Source organism: Pistacia vera, unplaced genomic scaffold, assembly GCF_008641045.1.
Source record: "Pistacia vera cultivar Batoury unplaced genomic scaffold, PisVer_v2 Contig653, whole genome shotgun sequence".
NCBI classification, from domain to species: Eukaryota; Viridiplantae; Streptophyta; class Magnoliopsida; order Sapindales; family Anacardiaceae; genus Pistacia; species Pistacia vera.
The window spans coordinates 314182-336549 of NW_022196505.1; the positions used below are offsets into that span (position 1 = coordinate 314182).

The 22368-nt window shown below is 38.7% G+C and overlaps 3 protein-coding genes and 1 long non-coding RNA gene across 4 annotated transcripts; 1 reads left to right on the forward strand and 3 right to left on the reverse strand.

The window, feature by feature from the left end:
• Positions 1-3925: 3925 nt before the first annotated feature.
• LOC116111885 lies at positions 3926-5428 on the reverse strand. The gene is made up of 3 exons (XM_031398044.1): positions 4900-5428; positions 4505-4689; positions 3926-4411 (listed from the first exon to the last, which is right to left on the reverse strand). The coding sequence occupies exons 1-3, from the start codon at positions 5426-5428 to the stop codon at positions 3926-3928; spliced, it is 1200 nt and encodes a 399-aa protein (XP_031253904.1).
• Positions 5429-9111: 3683 nt separating this feature from the next.
• LOC116111886 (aspartyl protease AED3-like) lies at positions 9112-11454 on the forward strand. Its single transcript, XM_031398046.1, has 3 exons — positions 9112-9240; positions 10007-10481; positions 10845-11454. Exons 1-3 carry the CDS (start codon positions 9112-9114, stop codon positions 11201-11203), a joined length of 963 nt encoding a protein of 320 aa, XP_031253906.1. The 3' UTR covers positions 11204-11454.
• Positions 11455-16686: 5232 nt separating this feature from the next.
• LOC116111905 lies at positions 16687-18339 on the reverse strand. The gene is made up of 3 exons (XR_004125139.1): positions 17869-18339; positions 17543-17739; positions 16687-17352 (listed from the first exon to the last, which is right to left on the reverse strand). It is a non-coding gene; the product is annotated as an uncharacterized LOC116111905 (long non-coding RNA).
• Positions 18340-19456: 1117 nt separating this feature from the next.
• On the reverse strand, positions 19457-21051 carry LOC116111887 (putative disease resistance protein RGA3). The gene is made up of 2 exons (XM_031398047.1): positions 20268-21051; positions 19457-20217 (listed from the first exon to the last, which is right to left on the reverse strand). The coding sequence occupies exons 1-2, from the start codon at positions 21049-21051 to the stop codon at positions 19457-19459; spliced, it is 1545 nt and encodes a 514-aa protein (XP_031253907.1).
• Between the last annotated feature and the right edge of the window lie 1317 nt (positions 21052-22368).

The window sequence follows — 22368 nt, forward strand, 5'->3', positions numbered from 1 at the left end:
TCGAGCATGAGCGATTCGAAGGTGTAGATCCGTGGATCGGGCGAGGCCGATCCGAAGGTGTGATAACGTGAATCGAGTAGGGTCGATCCACGGGGGTGATTCCGTGGATTGAGCAGGGTCAATCCGAAGGTGTAATTCCATGGATTGAGCAGGGTCGATCCGAAGGTGTAATTTCGTGGATCAAGCAGGGTCGATCCGAAGGTGTGATTTCATGGATCGAGTAGGGTCGATCTGAAGGTGCGATTCCGTGGATCGAGCAGGGTCGATTCGAAGGTACGATTCCGTGGATCGAGCAGGGTCGATCCGAAGGTGTAGTTCCATGGATCGAGCAGGGTCGATCCGAAGGTGTAATTTCGTGGATCAAGCAGGGTCGATCCAAATGTGTAATTTCGTGGATCGAGCAAGGTTGATCCAAAGGTGTAATTTTGTGGATCGAGCAGGGTTGATCTGAAGGTGTAATTTCGTGGATTGAGCTGGGTCGATCCGAAGGTGTAATTCCGTGGATCGAGCAGGGTCGATCCGAAGGTATACGAATAATTTGATCGAGCGGGGTCGATCCGAAGGTGTGAATCTCTGAATAATACTTTATTAAGTTCGAGCCGTAAGGCCGACTGTCTGGAAGGAGGTGGATAGGCCCACTCATCCCTTTAAAAATAAAAACGAAAAGAAACAAACTTTTAAATGAGTGAGTTCACCTAAAAGTAGTAACATTTGAGGTGGATTGCATTCCAACTGTTGTTGATGTCTTTGCCTTCCGAGGTCTGGAGTCAGTAAGCACCCTTCCCCGCTTCTTTGATTATCTTGTAGGGACCCTCCCAAGTGGGCCCGAGTTTGCCAGAATTGATCTCTCTAGTGTTTTGAAAAACCTTACGGAGGACCCAGTCGCCAGTCTTGAAAGTTCTGATCCTAACACTACGGTTGTAGTGTTGGGCGGCCTGCTGCTGGTAGATAGCATTGCGGATGCTGGCTCGCTCGCAGAGTTCATCGACGGTGTCCAAGTTCTGGCAGAGGTTCTGGCTATTGATTTCTTCATCCGCCCATTGGAGCCTGGTGGACGGCACTAATACTTCGGTCAGGATGACCGCTTCAGAACCGTACATGAGGGAGAAGGGGGTTTCGCCTGTTGATGAGCGGGCTGTAGTTCGGTAGGACCAAAGGACTCCTTGTAGTTCTTCTACCCATGCACCCTTCGCTTTCTGCAATCGCTTTTTCAGGGTCTGCATGATGGTTTTATTTGATGACTCGGCCTGGCCGTTGGACTAGGGGTTGCGGGAGGTGGAGAAGCTAAGCTTGATCCCTAAGCTTGATCCCCCACATGTCGTAGAAATCCCTGAATCCTGAGCTGATAAACTGGGATCCATTGTCAGTGACGATTTCCTTTGGTATCCTGAACCTGCAGATGACATGTTTCCATATAAAAGCTTTTACCTCTCTATCTCTGACTTGTGCGAAAGCTTCGGTTTCGATCCACTTGGTGAAGTAATTTGTCACAGCCAACATGAAGACTCATTGTCCGGGTGCAGTCGGTAGTTTCCCGACTATATCCATTCCCCACTTCATGAAAGGCCAAGGTGTGATGATAGAGTGGAGTCGCCCGGGTGGGAGGTGCCATATATGAGCAAATCTCTGACAACTATCGCATTTCCTAACATAAGCAACTGAATCAGTGCGTATGGCTAGCCAGTAGTACCCAGCGGTGATCACCTGGTGTACAAGGCTGCGTCCCCCAGCGTGGTTTCCATATTCGCCCTCATGGAGTTCGGCGAGAACATGTTTGGCTTCCTCTGGGCTTGTGCACTTGAGATAGAGACTGGAGAATAATTTCCAAAGGAGTTGGCCCTCATAGATGGTGAATCTTGTAGCTTTTGCCCTCAGTCGGCTTGCCTCGCTCTTGTCAGCCGGGAGTTCGTTGTGCTCTAAGTACTTCACTATCGGGTCATCCATCAGTCGGCTAGCTCAATATCCATTGTTTCTTCCATCGACTTGTTTGGTGGTTGCTCCTGCCAGTTGGCTGGCCATTGTAGGAACAAAAGGGGGATGGATGACTGGGAAGAACATTGGAGTGCTGAGCCGAGGTTGGCAAGGGCGTCAACGTGACAGTTCTCCGCTCTTGGGATATGGGCGATGGAGAACTCTTCGAATTGGGACTGCAGTTCTTTGACCAGGTTCAAGTATGCCGTCATCTTCGAGTCGCGCGCCTGGTAAGTACCTTGCAGCTGGTTGACCACGAGCTGGGAGTCGGACTTCACTTCCAATCTTTTCGCCCCGACCTCTTTGGCTAGGGAGAGTCCAGCGATAAGAGCCTCATATTCGGCTTTGTTGTTCATGCACTTAAACCCGCACCATATTGCCTGCTGGATGACGTCTCCCTCTAGTGTAGTCAGTACTAAACCGAGTCCACTTCCATTCACGTTACTTGATCCATCCACTGAAAAAGTCCACTTGGAGGGTGACCTGTCGCCCATGCATAATATCTCTTCCTCCGCTCGCATGGTGGTGCTTGGGGTGAAATCAGCAATGAAATCTACCAATGCTTGGGACTTGACGGTGGTGCGAGGCTGGTATGATATGTCGAACTCACTAAGCTCCACTATCCACTGTGTGAGTCGGCCTGATAGCTCCTGTTTGTGTAGTATCTTTTTGAGTGGGAAGGAGGTGAGGACGATTATGGGGTGGCACTGGAAGTACGGCCTAAGTTTTCTGGAGGCATGAATGAGTGCAAGGGCCAATTTCTCCAGTTGACTGTACCGTGTTTCTGCATCGACGAGTGACTTGCTGACATAGTAGACCGGTAGCTGTTTCGTGTCTTCCTCCCGAACTAACACGGCTGAGATTGCTGTCTCTGAGACTGCCAAATAGGTGTAAAGTTTCTCCCCGTCCACCAGTTTGGAAAGGAGCTTATGGGAGGTCAAGTACCTTTTTAGTTGTTGCAAGGCTTCCTCGTAGGAGGGGGTCCACTTGAACATGTCAGACTTCTTGAGTGCATGGAAGAAAATGTGGCACTTGTTTGCAGATCTGGAGATGAATCGGCTCAAGGAGGCTACCCGTCCTGCCAGACGCTGGACGTCTTTTATGCAAGCTAGAGATGGTATACTGAGGACCGCTCTGATCTGGTCTGGGTTAGCTTCTATCCCACGCTGAGTTACCATGTAGCCCAAGAATTTACATGATGAGACGCCAAATGAACACTTAGCTGGATTCAACTTCATGTTAACCTCCATAGTATCCCCGAGGTTCGGCAAACATCCTGTTAACTAACCGTTGATAGGTAGCCCCAGCGTTCTTCAAACCGAATGGCATCACTTTGTAGCAGTAGGTTCCCCTCTCTGTGATGAAGGCTGTCTTTTCTTGATCGTCCAGGTGCATCAAGATTTGGTTGTAACCTGAGAAGGCATCCATGAAACTAAGAAGCTCGTGGCCTGCAGTTGCATCAACCATCATGTCAATATGCGGAAGCGGGAAGGAATCGTTAGGGCATGCTTTGTTTAAGTCCGTGAAATCGATGCAGACTCTCCACTTTCCATTCTTTTTCTTTACCATGATGACATTTGCTAGCCATTCGGGGTAGTGGACTTCTCTGATCATACTGTTACTCAACAGCTTTTCAACCTCCTCATTAACGATCCGGTTGCGCTCTGGTGCGAATTTCCTTCTCCTCTGCTTCACTGACTGGTGATCTGGATCTACTTTGAGATGGTGAAGCATGGCCTTTTAGACTTATTCCCGTCATGTTGGCGTGGGACCAGGCGAAACAGTCTTCATTCTGTCTGAGGAATTTTATCAGCTTTTCTCTTGTTTCGGGCCCTAGACGAGAACCTATCTGTGTCTTTCTCTCAGGATCATCCGGGTGTATCTGTACTTCATCCAACTCTTCCATTGATGGTTGATCTGGCTTGGTCGGAAGGGTTGGATGAGACTGTAGTTGCTATAAAGCGTTATCCTTGCCCTTGAAGGCGTTCTTGTAACAATCTCTGGAAGCTTTCGGGTCACCCTTGATTTCTCGTACTCCCCATTTGGTAGGAAACCTAATTGTTTGGTGGAAAGTGGATAGGACTGCTCGCATGTCGTGGATCCAAGGTCGGCCCAAGAGAACATTGTAGGGTGAAGGGGCGTCTATCACCAGGAAGACTGTCTGTCTGTTTACTCCACTAGCATAGATAGGAAGGACGATCTCTTCGATAGTGTACTTCTGCTCAAAACTAAAACCAAATAGTGGGGTCGGCCTTCTGTTGATGTTTTCTTCTTCCAAACCCATAGCTTTTACTGATGCAAGGAACAGAATGTTCGCTGATGACCCTTCGTCTACGAACATTCTCTTCACAAGAATATTGGCGATCTGGAGAGAGACGACTAGAGCATCATGATGAGGGGCAGCCTGGGTGATCGGCTCATCATCTTCGAACTGAATTCCCTGATGGGAGTGTGACCGAGAAACTGGGTAGATTGACTGTATCTCATGGTGGCTGTTAGCCCTAGCGTATCGTGTGGCTGATCAATAACTTACCCCGCTGATTTCTGACCCCACGGAGATGAGTGAGCAGAAGCCTTTTGGTGTGGGCTCTCGCGGGGGAGGAGAAGTTTCTTTATTGCTTTTCTGGCTAATGGTGTGCTTTCCTTTATCGGTCAGCAGATCTCGGAGATGTCCCCTCTTCAATAGCGCGGCAACCTCCAAACGTAGGGCAATGCAATCTGGGGTGTTATGTCAATGGTCGCCGTGAAACTCACACCATTTGGTTGTGTCTCTTCTTGCTTCGGCGTTGAGCTTGTCTGGCCACCTAACGCTGGATCCCATTCCTTTCATGATCGCCACCACTTAGGCTGGTTCGACGTTCAGGTTGTAGTCTGGTATCTTGTATCAGCTCGATCCAATCTGTCTATTATCTGTTTTGGGTGGCTGACAGTCGTATTGTGGCTGGCAGTCATATGGTTTCCTAACTTTTTTCAAATGACACGCTGGGGGTTGGTAGCGGGTTTCGGTCGGTCTGGCATCTGGCTTCCTATCATTCCACCTCGAGTCATCCCTGGCGTGGATTACTCGATTTATCTCATCTTCTTCCCACCTTATTTGTATCACCACTCTGGCCAGGGCGTCTTCCATCGTTGTGCAGCCAAGCTTTGTCAATTCTTTGTACAATTCCCCATTCGGGAGGAGGCCTTTCCTGAATGTGTCTACAACTGTCTCGGGGTTGCAAGCAGGAATGGAAATTTTCTCCTTGTTGAATTTGCTGACGTACTCTTTCAGTGGTTCTCCCCTTTTCTGGTATACTCTGTATAGATCGGCCGACAATTTCTCGAGCTTCTTACTGCTGGCGAACTGCTCCATGAAGGTGTCAGTGAGTTGTGCAAATGAGTCAATGGAACCGTTTGGGAGATTTGTGTACCACTGAAGTGCTGGGCCGGCTAAGCTTGAACCAAAACTCTTACACATGTAGGCTTCCCTCAGCGCGCGGGGTATGGAGATAGTGAACATCCGTTGTTTATATGAGGCTATGTGATCGTTCGGGTCGGTTGTGCCATCATAGGGCCTCATACTGGGAATAGTAAATTTGTGGGGCATGTCAGCTAGAGCGATTGCATCCGTAAAGGGCGAGTCAGCAAGCAGTGAGGCTTGCTCTTCTTGGTGGGGATCGGCATTCCTGGTATTCGCCTCATTACTGCCTCCACATCAGCCAATCTCTTAGCCAGTATCTGTTCCATAGGAGAGGGGGATACCACTAGGTCATCCCGTTTGATCGGTTCTGCCATTGCATTCGCGCTCGGTATATTTTGTTGAGTCATTCCCCTTGGTGTAGCTTGGTGGATCACCCCTTCATGTAAATCCTGATATCCCAGATCGCCATTCATTCCCTCCGATGGGGTGACTCCCATTGTAAATGATCGGGTGTTTCGTCCTACATGGATGGTCAGGGGGGTTGACTGGTATTCGTTCGGCCCGCTAGGATGGATGGATTCTAGTGGTATACTTAGGTTTGGACGGCCGTTCAACCCCCAAGGGTGAGCCGAGCCGAATGGCGTTTGTGTAAGGATGGACTGAAGGTTAGGTGGAGTGGCAAGGATGGACGGGTCTTGTTGGAACGGGGTTTTCTGCCGCTTGGGCGTCTTGGTCTCGAGGTTGTGATGGATCGGTTAAGAGGGGTTCTATCGACAGATCTTTTCCTCCCTAAGTCAGGATCGAGTCCTCTCCCACTGATGAATTCAGTTGACGTGACCTTTTATCTGAAACTCCAGGCCCGTGCTCTGGGGTTTGGAGAGGTTGCATAGATGGAACTGAGACGCGGAACCGATTTGGTGGTACCTGAGAAGGCAGAAGGTCGAGGTCATAAAACTGGCTTACCTTTTCTTTCAGAGACTGGTTCTCAGCCCTGATGGAGGCGTTTTCGGTCCGGATGGCAATGTTCTTAGCTTCCAGTGCGGCTACCTTGTCTGAGTTTTGTTGCATGAGAGCGGTCAAAGCCTCTAATTTGGCCTTGAGGCCGGGGTTTGCATCGTCAGAATTGTCAGCCATGGAAAGTTCCCCTACGTAGCAAGGTTCATCGAGCCAGATGATTGCTAGAGGCCCCACGGTGGGCGCCAAACTGTAGACGTAAAAATCTACTGGTATAGAAGGAAGGATTGATCCTGTGAGATTGAGGCCACTAGCAATCTGTTGTACTTGTACACGTAAAGAAACACGCGTGAAGTGACGAAAAACACCGGGGTGGTGTTTGTCGTAGGCACTCCGACGCTCAAGTCAGCAAGTCTGAAAGAGGCTAATATAGTGAGGGCTAGGGAGTCGAGAGGTTACCGGAAGTCTAGTCAGAGACTGTGACTACTGCCGTGATGTGAAGCTCTCAAGTAGGAGCTTCGGGTATGAAGGTGTATTGTAATCTGTCCCTAGTGAGAGGGCTGGCCTCTGTTTATATAGTGATTGTCTGGTCTCCCAATCCTGGTGGGAGTAGGGAGTCCTAATGTGACTCTGATGCAAACCCTAGAAGAATTAGGGCCGTGATAAGTTGTCTTACCAATGTCCGAATAGGAATGTGATTCTGATTAGAAGAGCAACTTCGAGTAGGAAAGTGTTCCGAACAGGAAGGTGACCTCGAATAGGAGATTGCTTGGGAATAGAAAAATATTCTGAGGGTCATGGGCCCTGATTCGCCCATGGGCCGAGATTGGGAGACTCGTACCTAGGTGGTTTGGGCCGGCTATATCTTGTCTCAAATGGACCTAATCCGGATTGGGATTGGGCTTGGCTTCTTCATTGTTAGGCCCGTTTTCCTATTTGGGTCAAGGACGATTTTTGGCCCTAACAGTCCTTTTGAGATTATTTATAGACGACCTCCATAGCATACATTGGACTTCAGTGCCTTTGCCAAAGCTTCCAAGTATGAGCATTATAGCTGAGCATATGATTAATAATGGGACTGACGTCCGTAACAAGGTGAAGAAGAAATTGAAAAAGTCTACTGCAAAGTACAAGGCTGCTGCGAATAAGCATCGAAGATTCAAGTCTTTTAAAGTGGGAGATAAAGTTATGGTTCACCTACGCAAAGAAAGATTTCATGTTGGTGAATACAACAAACTTGAACAACAGAAGATTGGGCCCTTTTCCTGTCTTGCAAAAGATTAGCAATAATGCCTACATTGTGGATCTTCCGAGCACCTATGCCATTTCTAAGACTTACAATGTCCAAGATTTGTTCGAGTATCATGAGTTTGAAGGAGTTCCTTAACAACTCGAGGACGAGTTTCTTGATGTAGGAATATTTCTCTTCCCATTTGGGACTTGATTAGCATTTTTCAATAATTATTTATTGCTATTACCAACCAAAAACTCGGAAAGAAAGAATGCAGATTAGTAAATAAACCTAAGTTTGGATTTAATATACAAATTAACTTGTAGAAATTGATTTAGTAAAAGTCGAGAATCACTGAATTAGTAAAAGAGATTGGTTATTGATGGATGATATTTGAATGTAAAACGGAAAATTGTAAAAATTAGTCAGTAAAATAAAAGGAAAATTTGTCTTGAAGGGTGTTGGGCAGGTGAAAAGCTCTGATGGACCACTTGTAATGAAAATCCCAAAGTTCTTATAGGATCAGTTCTCTTCTAATTCATTAATAATGTGGAAGTTTTAACAACTTGCTTTATGGCCCCAAATACTTTCCTTTACTCAAAATCCCTTTTATTTTTGCGTTACATAAAGCTTGGAGCTGCCTTTATATCTTTTAAGATAACAATTGAATTGGAGATTGAGGTTAAGGTTGAAGAAATGTTCTCCATACATTCTTATCTTATTTATTTTAAGACAATAATAAAAATTAGCTCACAATCCAATCTTATAAACTTTCATTCATAATTTTGATGTATCAATTCGCAATTAGTCTTGCAATTACCTAATCTATTTTGGGTAGGGGTTTGTTTTATTGTGCTCCTAAAATCTCTATTTGAATTATGGTGTATACATTTGGTCGGGAGATCTTGAACTTTGTAGAGGACGATCTTCTGAAAAGAAGGTTTTTGGTACACACCAAGGGACGATATTTTCGGAAGTTGTCCTTTTGATCTGGTTTTTTGCATGGCAGTGGAGAAAAATGCGAGGAACCTAACCCAAAAAAAAGAAGCAATTTGCACGAGTTGTGTTTTTTTAATGATTTTTTGAAGATTAAAATTTTGGAAAATCGTAAAAAATCACATATTATGCATTTTGGGTCGAGGTTTGTTTTGTTGTGCTTCTAAAATCCCCGTTTGAATTGTGGTGTATGTATTTGGTCAAGAGATCTTGAACTTTTTGAGGGACGATCTTTTGGAAAGAAGGTTTTTAGTGCACACCAAAGGCGTGCACACTAAGGGACGATCTTCTCGAAAGTTGTTATTTCGATCTGATTTTTTGCATGGTAGTGTAGAAAAATGCAAGGAACTTAACCCAAAAAAAGGAAGCAATTTGCACAAGTCGTGTTTTTTTAATGATTTTTTATATATTAGAATTTTGGAAAATCGTTAAAAATCACATTTGATGCATTTTGGGTCGGGGTTTGTGTGGTTGTACTCCTAAAATCCTCATTTGAATTGTGGTGCATATATTTGGTCGGGAGATCTTGCACTTTGTTGGGGACGATCTTTTGCAAAGAATGTTAGGTGCACACCAANCCGCTTGGGTTCCTTGCACTGGCTGTGTTGGCTGTGGCTCTACTGTCTTTAACACCGCCAAGTCTTCTTCTTTCAAGCCTGTTGGTTGCCAGGCCGCTCAATGCAAACAGGTAATGTAAATTATTTCATTATTTCTGTAGAATTTGGGAAGTTCCAATGTTGATTTTATTTGCAAAAGAGATAAACATCTTCATGATAATTACTTGAACAGGATTTCAAAGTTCAAACCTGACTGTCAAATTGGGTCCCTAGTGGGTGTTTCCATATGATTGTTGTCACTATATCTACACATTTCTATCTCCTTCTTCTTTGTAAGGTTTTAAAAACGATTTAGATGCTTTTTAAAATATTAAGAATGATTTTAGACGTAATAAAAATATTTTAATTAGAATGAATAGTTTATAGCAAGTCTGTTCAAATATCATGAGGTGTGCTAGAAACACTATTTATAGCAGTATCTTTTTCACTCTCTCATTCTTATTGTCATCCGTGTGCAAGATATAAAAAAAGTATGAAAATATGTATATATATTTTTTTTCATTTTCGTTAGCTTTTTGTACACATATCTAATGGTAAGTAAAAAAGGGGTGGGTCTCCCCATACCCGAATGTATTAGACTAATCCCAATGGGGGCTCAGGTAAGTATCCTTGGCCATAAAGTGCTTCTAGTGCGGTTCGAACCCTGATATTGCAAGTAAAGTTTGCCCCACTTGGAGCCCAGTTAGGCACACCTCGTGATTTTTCATCACTCTTTAACTGATGCCAAAAGGTTCACGGGTGACAAAATATTACAAGCTACTTTCCAAACATAGAAAGTTCACATGACTTCACAAGATCACATAATGACACTAACAATCAATGCACATGAAATTTCAGGTACCAAACCCCACTTGCGGCGGCACCACCTGCTCATTCAACCTCACCTACGGTAGCTCCACCGTCGCAGCCAACCTCTCACAAGACAACATCACTCTAGCCACTGATTCAATCTTCAGATACACCTTTGGCTGCATAGCAAAAGCCACAGGCAGCTCTGTGCCTCCCCAAGGTCTATTGGGCCTTGGCCGTGGCCCGTTATCGCTTCTGTCCCAAACCCAAAACTTGTACCAATCCACATTTTCTTACTGCCTTCCTAGCTTCAAGTCCGTCAACTTTTCTGGGTCATTGAGACTTGGGCCCATTGGCCAGCCCAAGAGGATCAAGTACACACCGTTATTGAAGAACCCAAGAAGATCTTCACTTTACTATGTGAATTTGATGGCAATTAGGGTTGGAAGAAAAGTTGTTGATATCCCACCCACTGCTTTTGCATTCAATCCCACTACTGGTTCAGGAACCATCATTGATTCTGGTAATGTTTTTGTTTTCTCAATTTATTTTTTGTTTATTCTATAATAAAGGTACATATCTTATGCTTAGGGATGTTAATAGAAATTTATACTAAGATGGGTTCAATTCCATGTCTAGGTAATGGTTGGTCCAAATTAGTTATGTTCTTTTAATGTGGACAAAAAATTGTGGGATGAAATTGGACACTAGTTTTAAGTCAATTAATGTCACATTTTCTTTGTACTGCTGGAAAAAACAAAATATCTAAAGCTAAGAGCCAAAAAAGGGATATAAATGGGTTCGTTGGAATCATATATATTATCAGTAGTCGTGATTGTGACAATTATTAATTGTATTGACCTTTCTTTATTATTATGGTAATCAGGCACGGTTTTCACCCGGCTAGTCACACCAGCATACATTGCAGTGAGAGACGAGTTTCGGAAACGGGTTGGCCGAAACTTAACAGTGACAACCCTAGGTGGATTCGACACGTGTTATTCGGTCCCAATAGTTGCACCAACGATAACCTTGATGTTCTCGGGGATGAATGTGACACTCCCACAAGACAACCTGCTAATCCACAGCACAGCAGGCAGCATCACATGCCTAGCAATGGCTGCGGCCCCTGACAATGTGAACTCAGTGCTGAATGTGATAGCCAACATGCAGCAACAAAACCACAGGTTTCTTTTCGATGTACCCAATTCCAGGCTCGGTGTGGCCCGTGAGCCCTGCAGCTGAGTTTGATGGCTTTTCGTGTTTGTTTGGTACTAATTTTTAAGAGGAAAAAGGGCCAAATTAAAATTATTTTGTAGCTTTTTGTAATGGGTTCGTGATTTGTCACGGGTTCTCTGTATTTGTCCAGGTGTTTGCATTTTCTTCAAGATGATGATAATTTATGTCACGGGTGACTAGAAGTCTTTCATGTACTTTTTTTTTGTTAAAATAATTCTAATCAATCAATAATACACCCCCTGGTTTCTTTATAGTTATTATTTCGAGTAACTTTTTCCAAAATAAATTAGATTGTCTTTTCTTTTTTAATGTTTCTCTGACCCACGTCTCCTTTCTTTAGGGAAAACTTTCTGAAAGGCTTAAAAAGAAAAGGGAGGGAGTAATATCTAAAACATGTTTCTTTAATCATTTTTGTACCGCAACCTTTTATGTTGGATTTGACTTTTGAGGTCAGTAATAGTATTTGTTTGGGAAGTGATCTAAGAAATCAACACTTTAACCCCTGAAATTGAAGACTTTAATCTTGTAAAATTTATATATTAACTCATTTAAATCCTCGGATGGGTATTAAAGTGTTATTTTCTAATTCTAATAAACTAATTCGTTATATATAAGACCCTAAATTTATCCTAAACTTGGTTTCAATATTGAATGTTAGATGTAAAATTTAAATAAATTAGAAAAAAAAAAGTAATTTTCTGTTTTCTATAGCTTCTAGTTTTGAAAATAGTTTAAAAATATTATACTAAATATATCTTTCTTTATTAAAAATATTAACGTACAACTTAGTTTTATATTAAACTTAGTTTATTCAAACTTATTTTTGAAAAACAACAAAATTGGTAGAATTATATTTCAAAACTTTTTATTTAGGTATATTTAAACATTGATTAATTCAATATTTTCATTAGGAGTAACACTATCCACTAGTAAACTCTAATAGTGGCTTGCGTCTACTATGTTGTTTGTATGATCTTAAATAATGAAAGATGTATTTGCATGACATAATCGACTCATTACTAAACACTAATTAACTTAGATGATTATTGATAATTTGATCTTTACGATTATATTAATGGTCCAATAATATTATCAAATCGATGTCATAGCTTCACCCTAAGTTACATACTCCATATGACATTTGATTAATAATCACTAGACGTTTGATTATTGGTATGTAAGCATCAATTGAGGCCTTCATGACAAATGGCCTACATTAAATAGCTTTGATTTTGCCAAGCACTCATTTATATGGGCCTATGAAGCCCATTTAACATTAGCATAACTCGGCTTTTTATTAGACAGTTGGACTTTTCTAGGCATTAATAGCAAATAAAGGGGTGTTAAAAAGCCCCTAATTTTCTCTCACAAAAGTTCAATTTCTTGTTAAATGAGGTTAAAATAGTCATAAAAAGACATAAATAAAAGATAAAATTAATCAGTTTTATAATTGAAGGAGGAGTTGAAATAAATGATGTTGATTTACAAGAACATAAAATTAAGTAGTGATTTTTAACCCCACTCAGTATCACCGACACACCATAAAATATCATGATTTACATGTTTTGTACATATAAATTTGACTCAAACATAACTGCAATGTTTTTTTGTTTTTTCAATTTACAAATAAAATACCTCTTTTGAAGCATTTTGGTCCTTCAAAACTATGGAATTTGGGTCCAGGCTATTTTATGAGATTCTTTCCAAAATTGACTAGTTTTATTACGACCCTAAATTAGTGGCAATTAATGTAATTTCCCAAAATTGGGATATCATGTCAATGAGGCACACTTAAAAGTGTAATTGTATTTAAAGCAAAACAAGCTCATGAGCCAGCCATCCTCTATAATAGAGGTGAGCGGTTTCGGGTACCCTCTATTTTTTGGGAGAATTGAAACCGCACAATACAGGTTCCCAAAAAAGGAACCGGAATCGAAAACTATAAATTTCGATTATTAAATTCAAGGAACCAGAACCTGATTCCTTACCCAGGTATCCTATGAAAAATCAATTACCCCCTATTAGTTTAAAAAATGACAAAAATATCTTAAAAATTTATAAATACACCCCTAACAAATTAAAAAAACCCACATTTAGTAGTTTTCAACTTTTGATTACTCATTCATTTGTGTCCAATGTGACTCATAAATCCTCTAATCTCTAGAAAACACTTGAATTCAATCAATTCATCACAATTCACATAAAATTTCTTAATCAAAACCAAAACACAAACAAGTTCCAAGCAGGATACCCGCTTTAGGTTTAGGTTTAGGTTCAGGTTCCAGTTCCGGTTTCGGTTCTGAAACTTGTAAGAACAAGAACCACATAGTGTCGGTTCCAATAAAATGGAACCGGAACCTACCTGAATAGTGTCGGTTTCGGGTAGGTTCCGGTTCCTGTTCTACCCACTACCCATGCTCACCCATCAAGAAAGGCATAATTGAAGAGTTCCAAATCAGATTTAAATTAAAAATGTTGTTAGCAAAGTTTGAGTGGTCAGTAGACAATCCGAATGCTAGATTAAAAGAGAATTTAGGGAACCAAACCCAGAACTGGGCATACCATTAGCAAAGTTTACTACTAAATAAACAATTGAAAGCCACAATATTAATATTTAGTCAACCAAAACCAAATATGCCAGCAGATTAGAAGAAAATGTCCAATGTTATTAATTATTTGAATGACTTCATCAGGCGATTTCAAATCTAGATTCTAAATCATGGATCATCCAAAAGCCTACCAGGCATCATGCCTAGACATCAAATAATCTGTTTATTTTAACTTCTTCATTGTTGCTTTCTGAAGCGAATAGAAAACTTTGCCAACTCTTAAGCACACAGCTAAATGACAATCTGGTATGTGTTGCAACTTTATTGTTGTCCCTTGATAGAGGAAAAAAGTATTCAACAACCACTAAATTAACAATCCATGGTAGAGCAGTGTGCGTTGCAAATTCATTGTTGTCCCCCTAAAAGAAGAAAAAGGTACGCAGTAACCAGAAGATTAAGAATCCAGTACAACAGCAGAATGGTTCAGTTAATTAAACAAGAAATCCAAGCTCCAGGGGCCAATGCTAGCATGAGTAGTAGATTTGCACAATTTTGAGAATCTAGTAGAAAATTAGGCGTTGCAGGAGAACGCAGGAGGATACATGTTCTCAGATTCTTTAGCACCGCAGAATACATTAGAGACTACTGCATATGTAAGAATGTAACAGACCTGAAAGTTTTAATCACTTACCAAGTTGATTAAACCTAAGCGGAATGGTTTGCTAAGTTGATTTTAGTGCTTATGAGTTTGTTCATTCATTACCAATACAAACCAAACATTCATGAAACAAAATAAAGCACACCAGGGGATTTTACATGGTTCGGCAAAATGCCTACATCCCTCACAGATATATTTTTGAAAATTCAAAAACAAATTAGAAACAGGGACTTTTAGCATACTGTTATATTTTATAGAAAGAGACTATTAGAACATGAAAAGAAAATTTGTGATACTTACAAATCAAAATTTCTGATAGTTAAAATTTTGTATTTCCTTTAGTGCATCGCAAAAGTGCAGTACGGCACTCAAAGGCTAAAGAAACACAAGCAAATCTAAATATAAGAATATATGATTTAAAAATTGATCAAAACTTAATATGCATTAAAATAAATTTACAGAAGAACTCAAAGAGGAGAATAAAAAGATGTCATACTAATTAAGAAAGGTCTAAGAATAAAGGAAAAAAAAACCTTTAATAGATGTGCTGGATAACTAGACATTTTTGAAGTGATCGTCTAGAACCCTTTTCGTGAAGTGAGTAATCTTAGCCAATCCTTCTCTCTGTTCTAGATTTCTTTCCATCAAGAGAACTATTTCTATATAAAAGGAAAATACAAGTCTAAACATGTCAACATATATGTAATAGGACGAGCAAGAAGAAGAAATAAGGCAATTACATTAGAGTTCACCTCAACAATTTATAGAGCTGAATATGTTCCAAGGATGAAAGGTGTGTGTTAGGATACACATTGAGATGGAAAAGGGTGGGCTATGGGTTATAAAGGGCTTGGACACCTCCCTTGGTAAGCCGGTTTTCAAGAGAATTCTATCAAGCCCCTGAAAGACCAGTGGCTTCCTATCAGTGTGGTATATATTTCAATCAATTCCTGAGAGTCAAGAACGAACAAATAACAAAATGTATATGTATAGAAGAAACAAAAGACCATAAAGAAAATCTGTGTACTCACTACTCAATCTATTCCTGTTTCTTGCATATTTAATTGCAATAGTACACCAACGGCTGAAGAAACATTAATGCATTGTGTAGCCACTTTTAGTGCCATATTCTTGTGTACAGAAAGATATGAATAGAAAGTATGAGAAGATAAACAATAGAACAACCATACATACGAGACAATTAGATTTCTTATTTATTAAAATATACAGAGACCAAAAACATTTGTGAATGCTAATTATTCACAATGGACAACTAGGATTTTGGAAAGATTATAACCTTGGACAGGAGTGTACCAACAATTCTTCATTATGCTTTGTCTGGCTCCATTCCTCAAAACTATGTTTCAAGACAAAAATTTGAAATATTAGAAAAGACCAAGTAATTTTTTTATAGATCTAATTTTCAATCACTATGATCACTGTATCAACTAACTATAATATCATAAATATATCAGTTTAAACATTTCAAAATACATGAAGAATACATATGAACTGAAATGAACAACAGAATAACCATATTCAATTCAATGATGATGTGCAACTGTTAGAATCTACTTTGCCTCAAAATGTTGCTTCTTGGTTTGAAACAGCCAGATTTCCTCTGCGTAACTGAAAATTCACAAAAATTCTGTTCATTATTGTCGGCAACTCAGATTTGTTATGGAGTAAAGTAGCCTGCAAAAAGAGTTGACATGTTTACAATATTTATAAGCTGAAGAATTGATTTGCAAAATCATCTTCAGAATCATGTAGAAAAGTAATCACTGCAGGAGGACAACTTTTTGACTCTGTATCACAACACGGGGACTACTGCACTTATAAGAATGTACCACGAGTCCAGAAAGTCCGAACTGTAGCTGATTCTAAAATAATTTAACTCCCCAAGGTACACAACAATCAGCACAACTAACTACATAAGCTGCATAAAAGACTTTATGAGAAACACAGCATGCAGTACCAACAAATCTCAAATTATGTGAAAATCTACCCATAAATGCTGCTAATTAAAAAAGAAGGAAAGTTAAATGGAATTTAAAAGTGCCAGTTTTGATATTTAATAAGATAGAGGCTTCTCAATTGAAATAACTTTCAAACTTGAAATTTTTTACAAGGATAAAAACATGGTAAATTATTTCTAATATGTAAAGTTTGGAAAATTCTAATGCATGCTATATACACAAATTGGTACATGTTCTAGAACATATTGCCGCCAACACTATTGTCTTCATCCACTCACAAGAGAAAATATTATGGTTGTGAGAAGAAGAAATAAACCAATTACAATGGAGTTTACCTCAACATTTTATACTATGAATCATGCTCTCAAGCATAAGACTGTGATATATCACAAATCAATTTCTGAAAGTCAGAATGAAAAAAAGGCACTTTTAGTAAACAAAATTTAACACAAAAGAACCAAAAGAAGAAAGAAAATTTGTGATACTTACTACTCAATGTTTTCGTATTTGTTGATAGTACTTCCAAGGCAGAAAAAACTCAGCGCATTTGTAGCACTTTTAGCTTGCCATATCTTGTATTAATGGTATATGAGAATTGAAATATGACAGAGAAACAATTGAAAAAAGCTATATCTTATTTATTAAAAAGAACAGAGACCAAACAGATATTAATGTACCCTTAATATTCATAGTGCTTTCGTTAAAAACAGCTAGCTAGATTTTACTCTGCATATCTTAGTATCCATAAAGTAGCCTGAAGGGGGAAATTATTTTTAGTAATGAATGTAAAGCAATTAAGAAGAGCAAAAACTCAATTACTTACGTTTTCTGGACTCTGTTTATACTCTTCAATTGTAAAATTGGATTGTGGAGGTGAATCACATCAGAACAGAAAAAAGAGTGGAGCCTCTCAGTCTTCTCATGCATACCATTGTCATTGTGGGTATATCAGACTCCCTCTAGATTATGCTACAATGAAAAATGACAGGTTAAAAAAGAGAATAGATAACAAGCATTCAATTTCAAGTCGTAAAGAACGGATATAAAAGTGATGAATGTCTAATGGATGCTTAATGTAAGCATAAAATACAGCATAAACAATTATTTTGGGATATGTAAGCTTGGATAATAATTTCCATTAAACATACAATCAGACTACCTGCTTACTCTAATTGAAACACAGCACATAATGATCATGATCATCAAGATTGAGTTGTTTCAATGTGGGTAATGTGCTGAAGCCTTTGCAGAAGGTACAGTACCAAAGTCCAAACAAGATTGGCATGAAAGAGAACAGACTCCAAAAGCCCATCATTATAGCGCGCCATTATCATCACTGAATATATCAGGCCCCTTCTGAAATAAGATGTCAGTCACCAGAAATCACCAGATTACGCAAAATCACACGTGTAAATAAACTAAAGAAGAGAGAATAATGAGAAAGATTGAAGAAAATTTATGCATTGAATAAAATTATGTGAGAACCTGATGAAGTAGAGGCGTGTTCCTTTGAATTTAATAGGTAGCAGCCATCTTCTTGAATCCACCGGTCATCAATTTTAATATTTGGGATGTGAGCAATCTTTGGCCATTCAACACCCATATTGCTTCCACATTTTTCTAACAATTGGGGACACTCTTTGATTTCCAAGTATTGTAAATGCATCCCTTCTGTTAAAACCGTCAAATTATCACAAAACCAGATTTTAAGACTCTGCAGACTAGTAACTCGTTGAAATCCCTTTGGAAGAGAGACCAATTCATGAAGGGCAGAAAGTTCTACAGAGCGTAGGCTGGTAAGGGCTTCCCATTGCTTGTCATACTCTTCGGTTAGCAAATCAAGCGTGTCAGGATATGAAATACGCAGAGACTTCAATCTGGAGACAAGGCCAGCAGATATGGAAGGTGTTGATGATGACACATTACTCATCATCTTTTCCAATGGCTTCAAGCTACTACCATATAATATATCATCAAGTCTTCCAGAGATGGACACAAAGGCATCGAAGTCAGACTGGGGCAATCATCGATATATAAATTGGAAAGACAAGGAAACGCAGGTAGGTCTTTTAATTGCATTATGTCTCCATCATCTCTCCTCCACCATCCCTTTAGATTTGTACAAGTCAAAATTTTGAGTTCCTGAAGGGATGGAAAAAATGACATTGACATTGTGGAAGAAGCATCTGATATATACTCTACGGCCATAAGAAGACTCAATCTTTTCAAAGAAGGTAATTGATCCAATGCCGGAAGATGTCGACAATAATAACAATTGGTAATTTCAATTTCAATTTCAATTAGAGTTCTTAGGGTGGAAAGCCAATTAGGAATCCTCATACCTTGAAACCCATCTATAACAAGATATTTTAGATTTTGGTGTGGTTCTAGGCTTTCTAACACTAAGTCATCATATTGAGGCTCACCGAATCCAAATGCAGTCCAATAAAACTCTAGGGATTGAATATGTTGCGCTGCTTTTAAGTTGGACAAAGTGGGCTTTGATGTTGCAATTTGCAATTTGTCGATTGCTAAACCTCCTCTCAAGTTGATGATTAACTGATTTAGCTCATTTAGATCAGCAAAATCTCCATCCTTCTCACCCAATTTAAAACATGATAAAACTTTGAAGACTAGTCAATTGCCTCAGTCCACGCGGCATTCCAACCAAATTATAACAGCCACCAACCTCAAGGCATCTAAGATTTACCAACTTTATAATATCTTTTGGTAACTTTTTGAGTTGTCCACATCTATTAACTTTTAATACTTGCAAATTTCCTAACATCTTCATAGAATTAGAAATTTTATTAATTTCTCTGTTATCTGACAAGTCGAGATAGCGTAGATGCTTCAATTTACCAATTGAATTTGGTACATTCTTAATATTAGAGGCATTCAAACCTAATGTACGCAAACATTTAAAACTTGAGAACATTTTTCTGTAATTGGACTCATTCAAGTCATTCAAGTCATTGTAATCGTAAAGTGAACCAGAATGGAGTATTAATGTTCTTATTGATTTGCTCTAAACAATGCATTTGGGATGTTCCATGATGACTCTAATTTAGAATCAAATGAAACATGACAAAGTTAATTCATCAACATTTCTTGCATCCAACTTAGCCAAGATACACTCAGGTTTGGCAACCAAAGTTGCAAGATCATGCATAAGATCATGCATCTTGCATGTCACCGGATAATTCTCGTACGTTACATCTTGAAAAAATGAGCGAGAAACTAAATTAACAAAATACTCATGACCAATATCTTCAAGAGATTGGTTAGCATATGGTGATTGAAGAAATCCTTGAGCCATCCAAAGATTAATCAATGACTCCTTGTCAATCTCAAAATCTTTGGGAAACAATGAACAATAAGCAAAACATTGTTTCAAGTGTGAGGGGAGATTATCATAACTCAATTTAAGTGTTGGTATAATATCACTTTCTTCTTGTTCATCGATTTTTATCAATTCATCTTCCATGAAATGCAACCAATAGGATTCCTTATTATTCTCATAAAGTAAGCGTCCTATTGTTCTTACGGCAAGGGGAACCCCAACACATCTTGCTACAATATGCTTCCCAATTTCTACTAGTTTTGAGCATTTTGGTTCAATTCCATCTTCAAAAGCCAATTTTGTAAACAAAGACCAAGACGCATCGTCTGTTAGGCTTTTCAAATCATAAATCAAAGAAGGTTTGCTAATAATTTTTGCTACTTGTTTACTACGAGTAGTAACCAATATCTTACTTCTTTTCACATCATTCACTAATAGTGTTTTCAACTGAAGCCACTTCTCACGATTCTCATTCCATATGTCATCCAAAACTAGTAGATATTTTTTTCCATTAATTTTTTCATTAAGGCATTGTAGCAACTCTTCAAGTTAAAATTCTCAAATCCTACTTTTCCAGCATTTATAGATTTTAGGATGTTTTTAACAATTGTTTTCACACTAAACTCATCAGAGACATGTGTCCACATTCTTAAATCGAAATGGTATTTGAGCTTTTCGTCAGTGTAGACAAGTCGAGCAAGTGTGGTTTTTCCTAATCCACCAATACCAACTATAGAAATAACTGAGACATCCTCCTCATAATTTGAGTCTAATAAAAGTTGAATAATCTTATTTTTATCATCTTCCCTCCCGATAACATTTTCAACTAGTTCAAAAGAATGTGTTTCTCTATTTGTATTCAAGATTGGTTTCTCAAAATGATGCTCAATAAAATGAAATTGGGCCATATCTTTTGCAATGTCATCTAGCTTCTCCCTAACATTCTTAATTTTATGAGCCATCTTAAGACTATATGCAATTTGGTTGGATTTGGAGAAGAAGATGCATACCTCTTTTGCCAATTTATTACCGATCATCAGTTCTCGCCTTATAAGTTCGGTGGATAAATCATCCAATAAGTCATCTGCTTCATAAAATACAACTTTTAGCCTTCGAAGCCATTCTATCACTAGTTCATTCTTCTTGCCATGCTGCTTCTCAGCATCGAGAAGAACCGCCTTGATACTACGAACTGTTTTGTTGATCTTAGTGATATCATCTTTAACTCCCCAAGCCAGTCCAATTTCTTGGAAAACAAGGGGGCCCAAGCCGCCCAACAACTGCAAGAGTTTCCCAGCCATGTCAAACAGAACTCCGTCAGCCATTTTTGGTTTTTGGGTTGCAGTAATTAAAGCTAGTGAAATTGTATGTCAAAGGGCTGAATGGGAGAGATGGAAATATTAGAAGAATTATATTTCTGATAGGGCATGCGTCAATTAGAACAAAAAGAATGAATGTTAAAGAAGGTTGCTTTATTCCAACATTGATGTATTTTTTATATGCTGAGGTATAATTGTCCATCAAGCAACCATGACATGGGAATGAAATAAAGCTTATGGCTTTTGAATTGGTCATTAAGTTTTCTCAAATTTATTCTCTTTAAAATTCCTAAAAAAAAATTATCATTTGTATAGGAAGTAAATAGTTACAAATAATTGGCATACGAGACCCATCATAGCAATTTTATATAAGAGCAATATTAGTCTTACAAAGATAAATACAAATAAAATATACAAAGACAATTGTTACCTTTGATCTTCATGATATCTCTTTCTTTTTCCGTTCTTTATTTGTTTTTTCTTTCATGCTAACATCATTTTGTAACACTCATTATATTATCTTTGTAAGGATAACATTTTTCTTTATATAATTCAATCAATCTTCAGTGATGTGGAACCTTCATACACAATAAGAAACTTCAATTAATAGCTAGCATTACCCATCAAACTACGTTTAAATAGCGGCAATTTCATTTTTGCTGTCGGACAAAGCAAAAGAATACAGAAATCCAATAAATGCAAAAGGCAAAAATATTCAATTCAAATGAATGCAAAGCATCATTGCTCGTGGTATTTCACAAGCCCCTTCTTTTTGTAAGCCCCATAAATAATTAAATTCATTTATAAATATATTACAATTTATTCCAAAATTACTCATATTAAATGATTGTTCTTAAAATTCAAGTAAACATATTTCAATAATATTTTATTTACAATTGAATCATACAAGTAAACAAAAATTATACAAAATTCATGTAAAATGATTACTTTGTCATTTATTTTTCTGGTTGGATGACTCAGTTGTAAGCATAACGTTGCTCAACCTATTTTTTTAATTCACATCTCATTAGTGACGGAGCCAGAATTTGGCTCTAGTGGAGGTAACTTAAAAATCAAATAAAATGTTAAAAAAATTTAGATTAAAAACTTGAAAATTGATCTTTTTAAATACATTAAATTTTGAGAATAAATCTTTATATAAAATATATCTTTGTGATTATTTCATACTGTTTGATTGATAACAAAATGTTGTTTACAATCCAAAATATAATTGGAGTGTTATTTAAATTAGAAGTCTAGATATATAAAAAAAATTCAATTCTTGGATTATAAGTACTTAGAGAATATTTTAAATATGATTGT

Bases quoted from the DNA above. Each gene is read 5' to 3' on its own strand.
- LOC116111887 (XM_031398047.1), bottom strand. From the start codon at position 21,051: ATGGCTGACGGAGTTCTGTTTGACATGGCTGGGAAACTCTTGCAGTTG. The intron at 20,218-20,267 runs GTTGCTACAATG...AATATCTACTAG, and splicing joins TGAGAATTTTAACTTGAAGA to TTTTGGATGACATATGGAAT.
- LOC116111885 (XM_031398044.1), bottom strand. From the start codon at position 5,428: ATGTGTAAGAGTTTTGGTTCAAGCTTAGCCGGCCCAGCACTTCAGTGG. The intron at 4,690-4,899 runs GTCAGCCACCCA...ATAACACCCCAG, and splicing joins CTGCCAGCCACAATACGACT to ATTGCATTGCCCTACGTTTG. The intron at 4,412-4,504 runs GTAAGTTATTGA...CACTCCCATCAG, and splicing joins TGGGGTCAGAAATCAGCGGG to GGAATTCAGTTCGAAGATGA.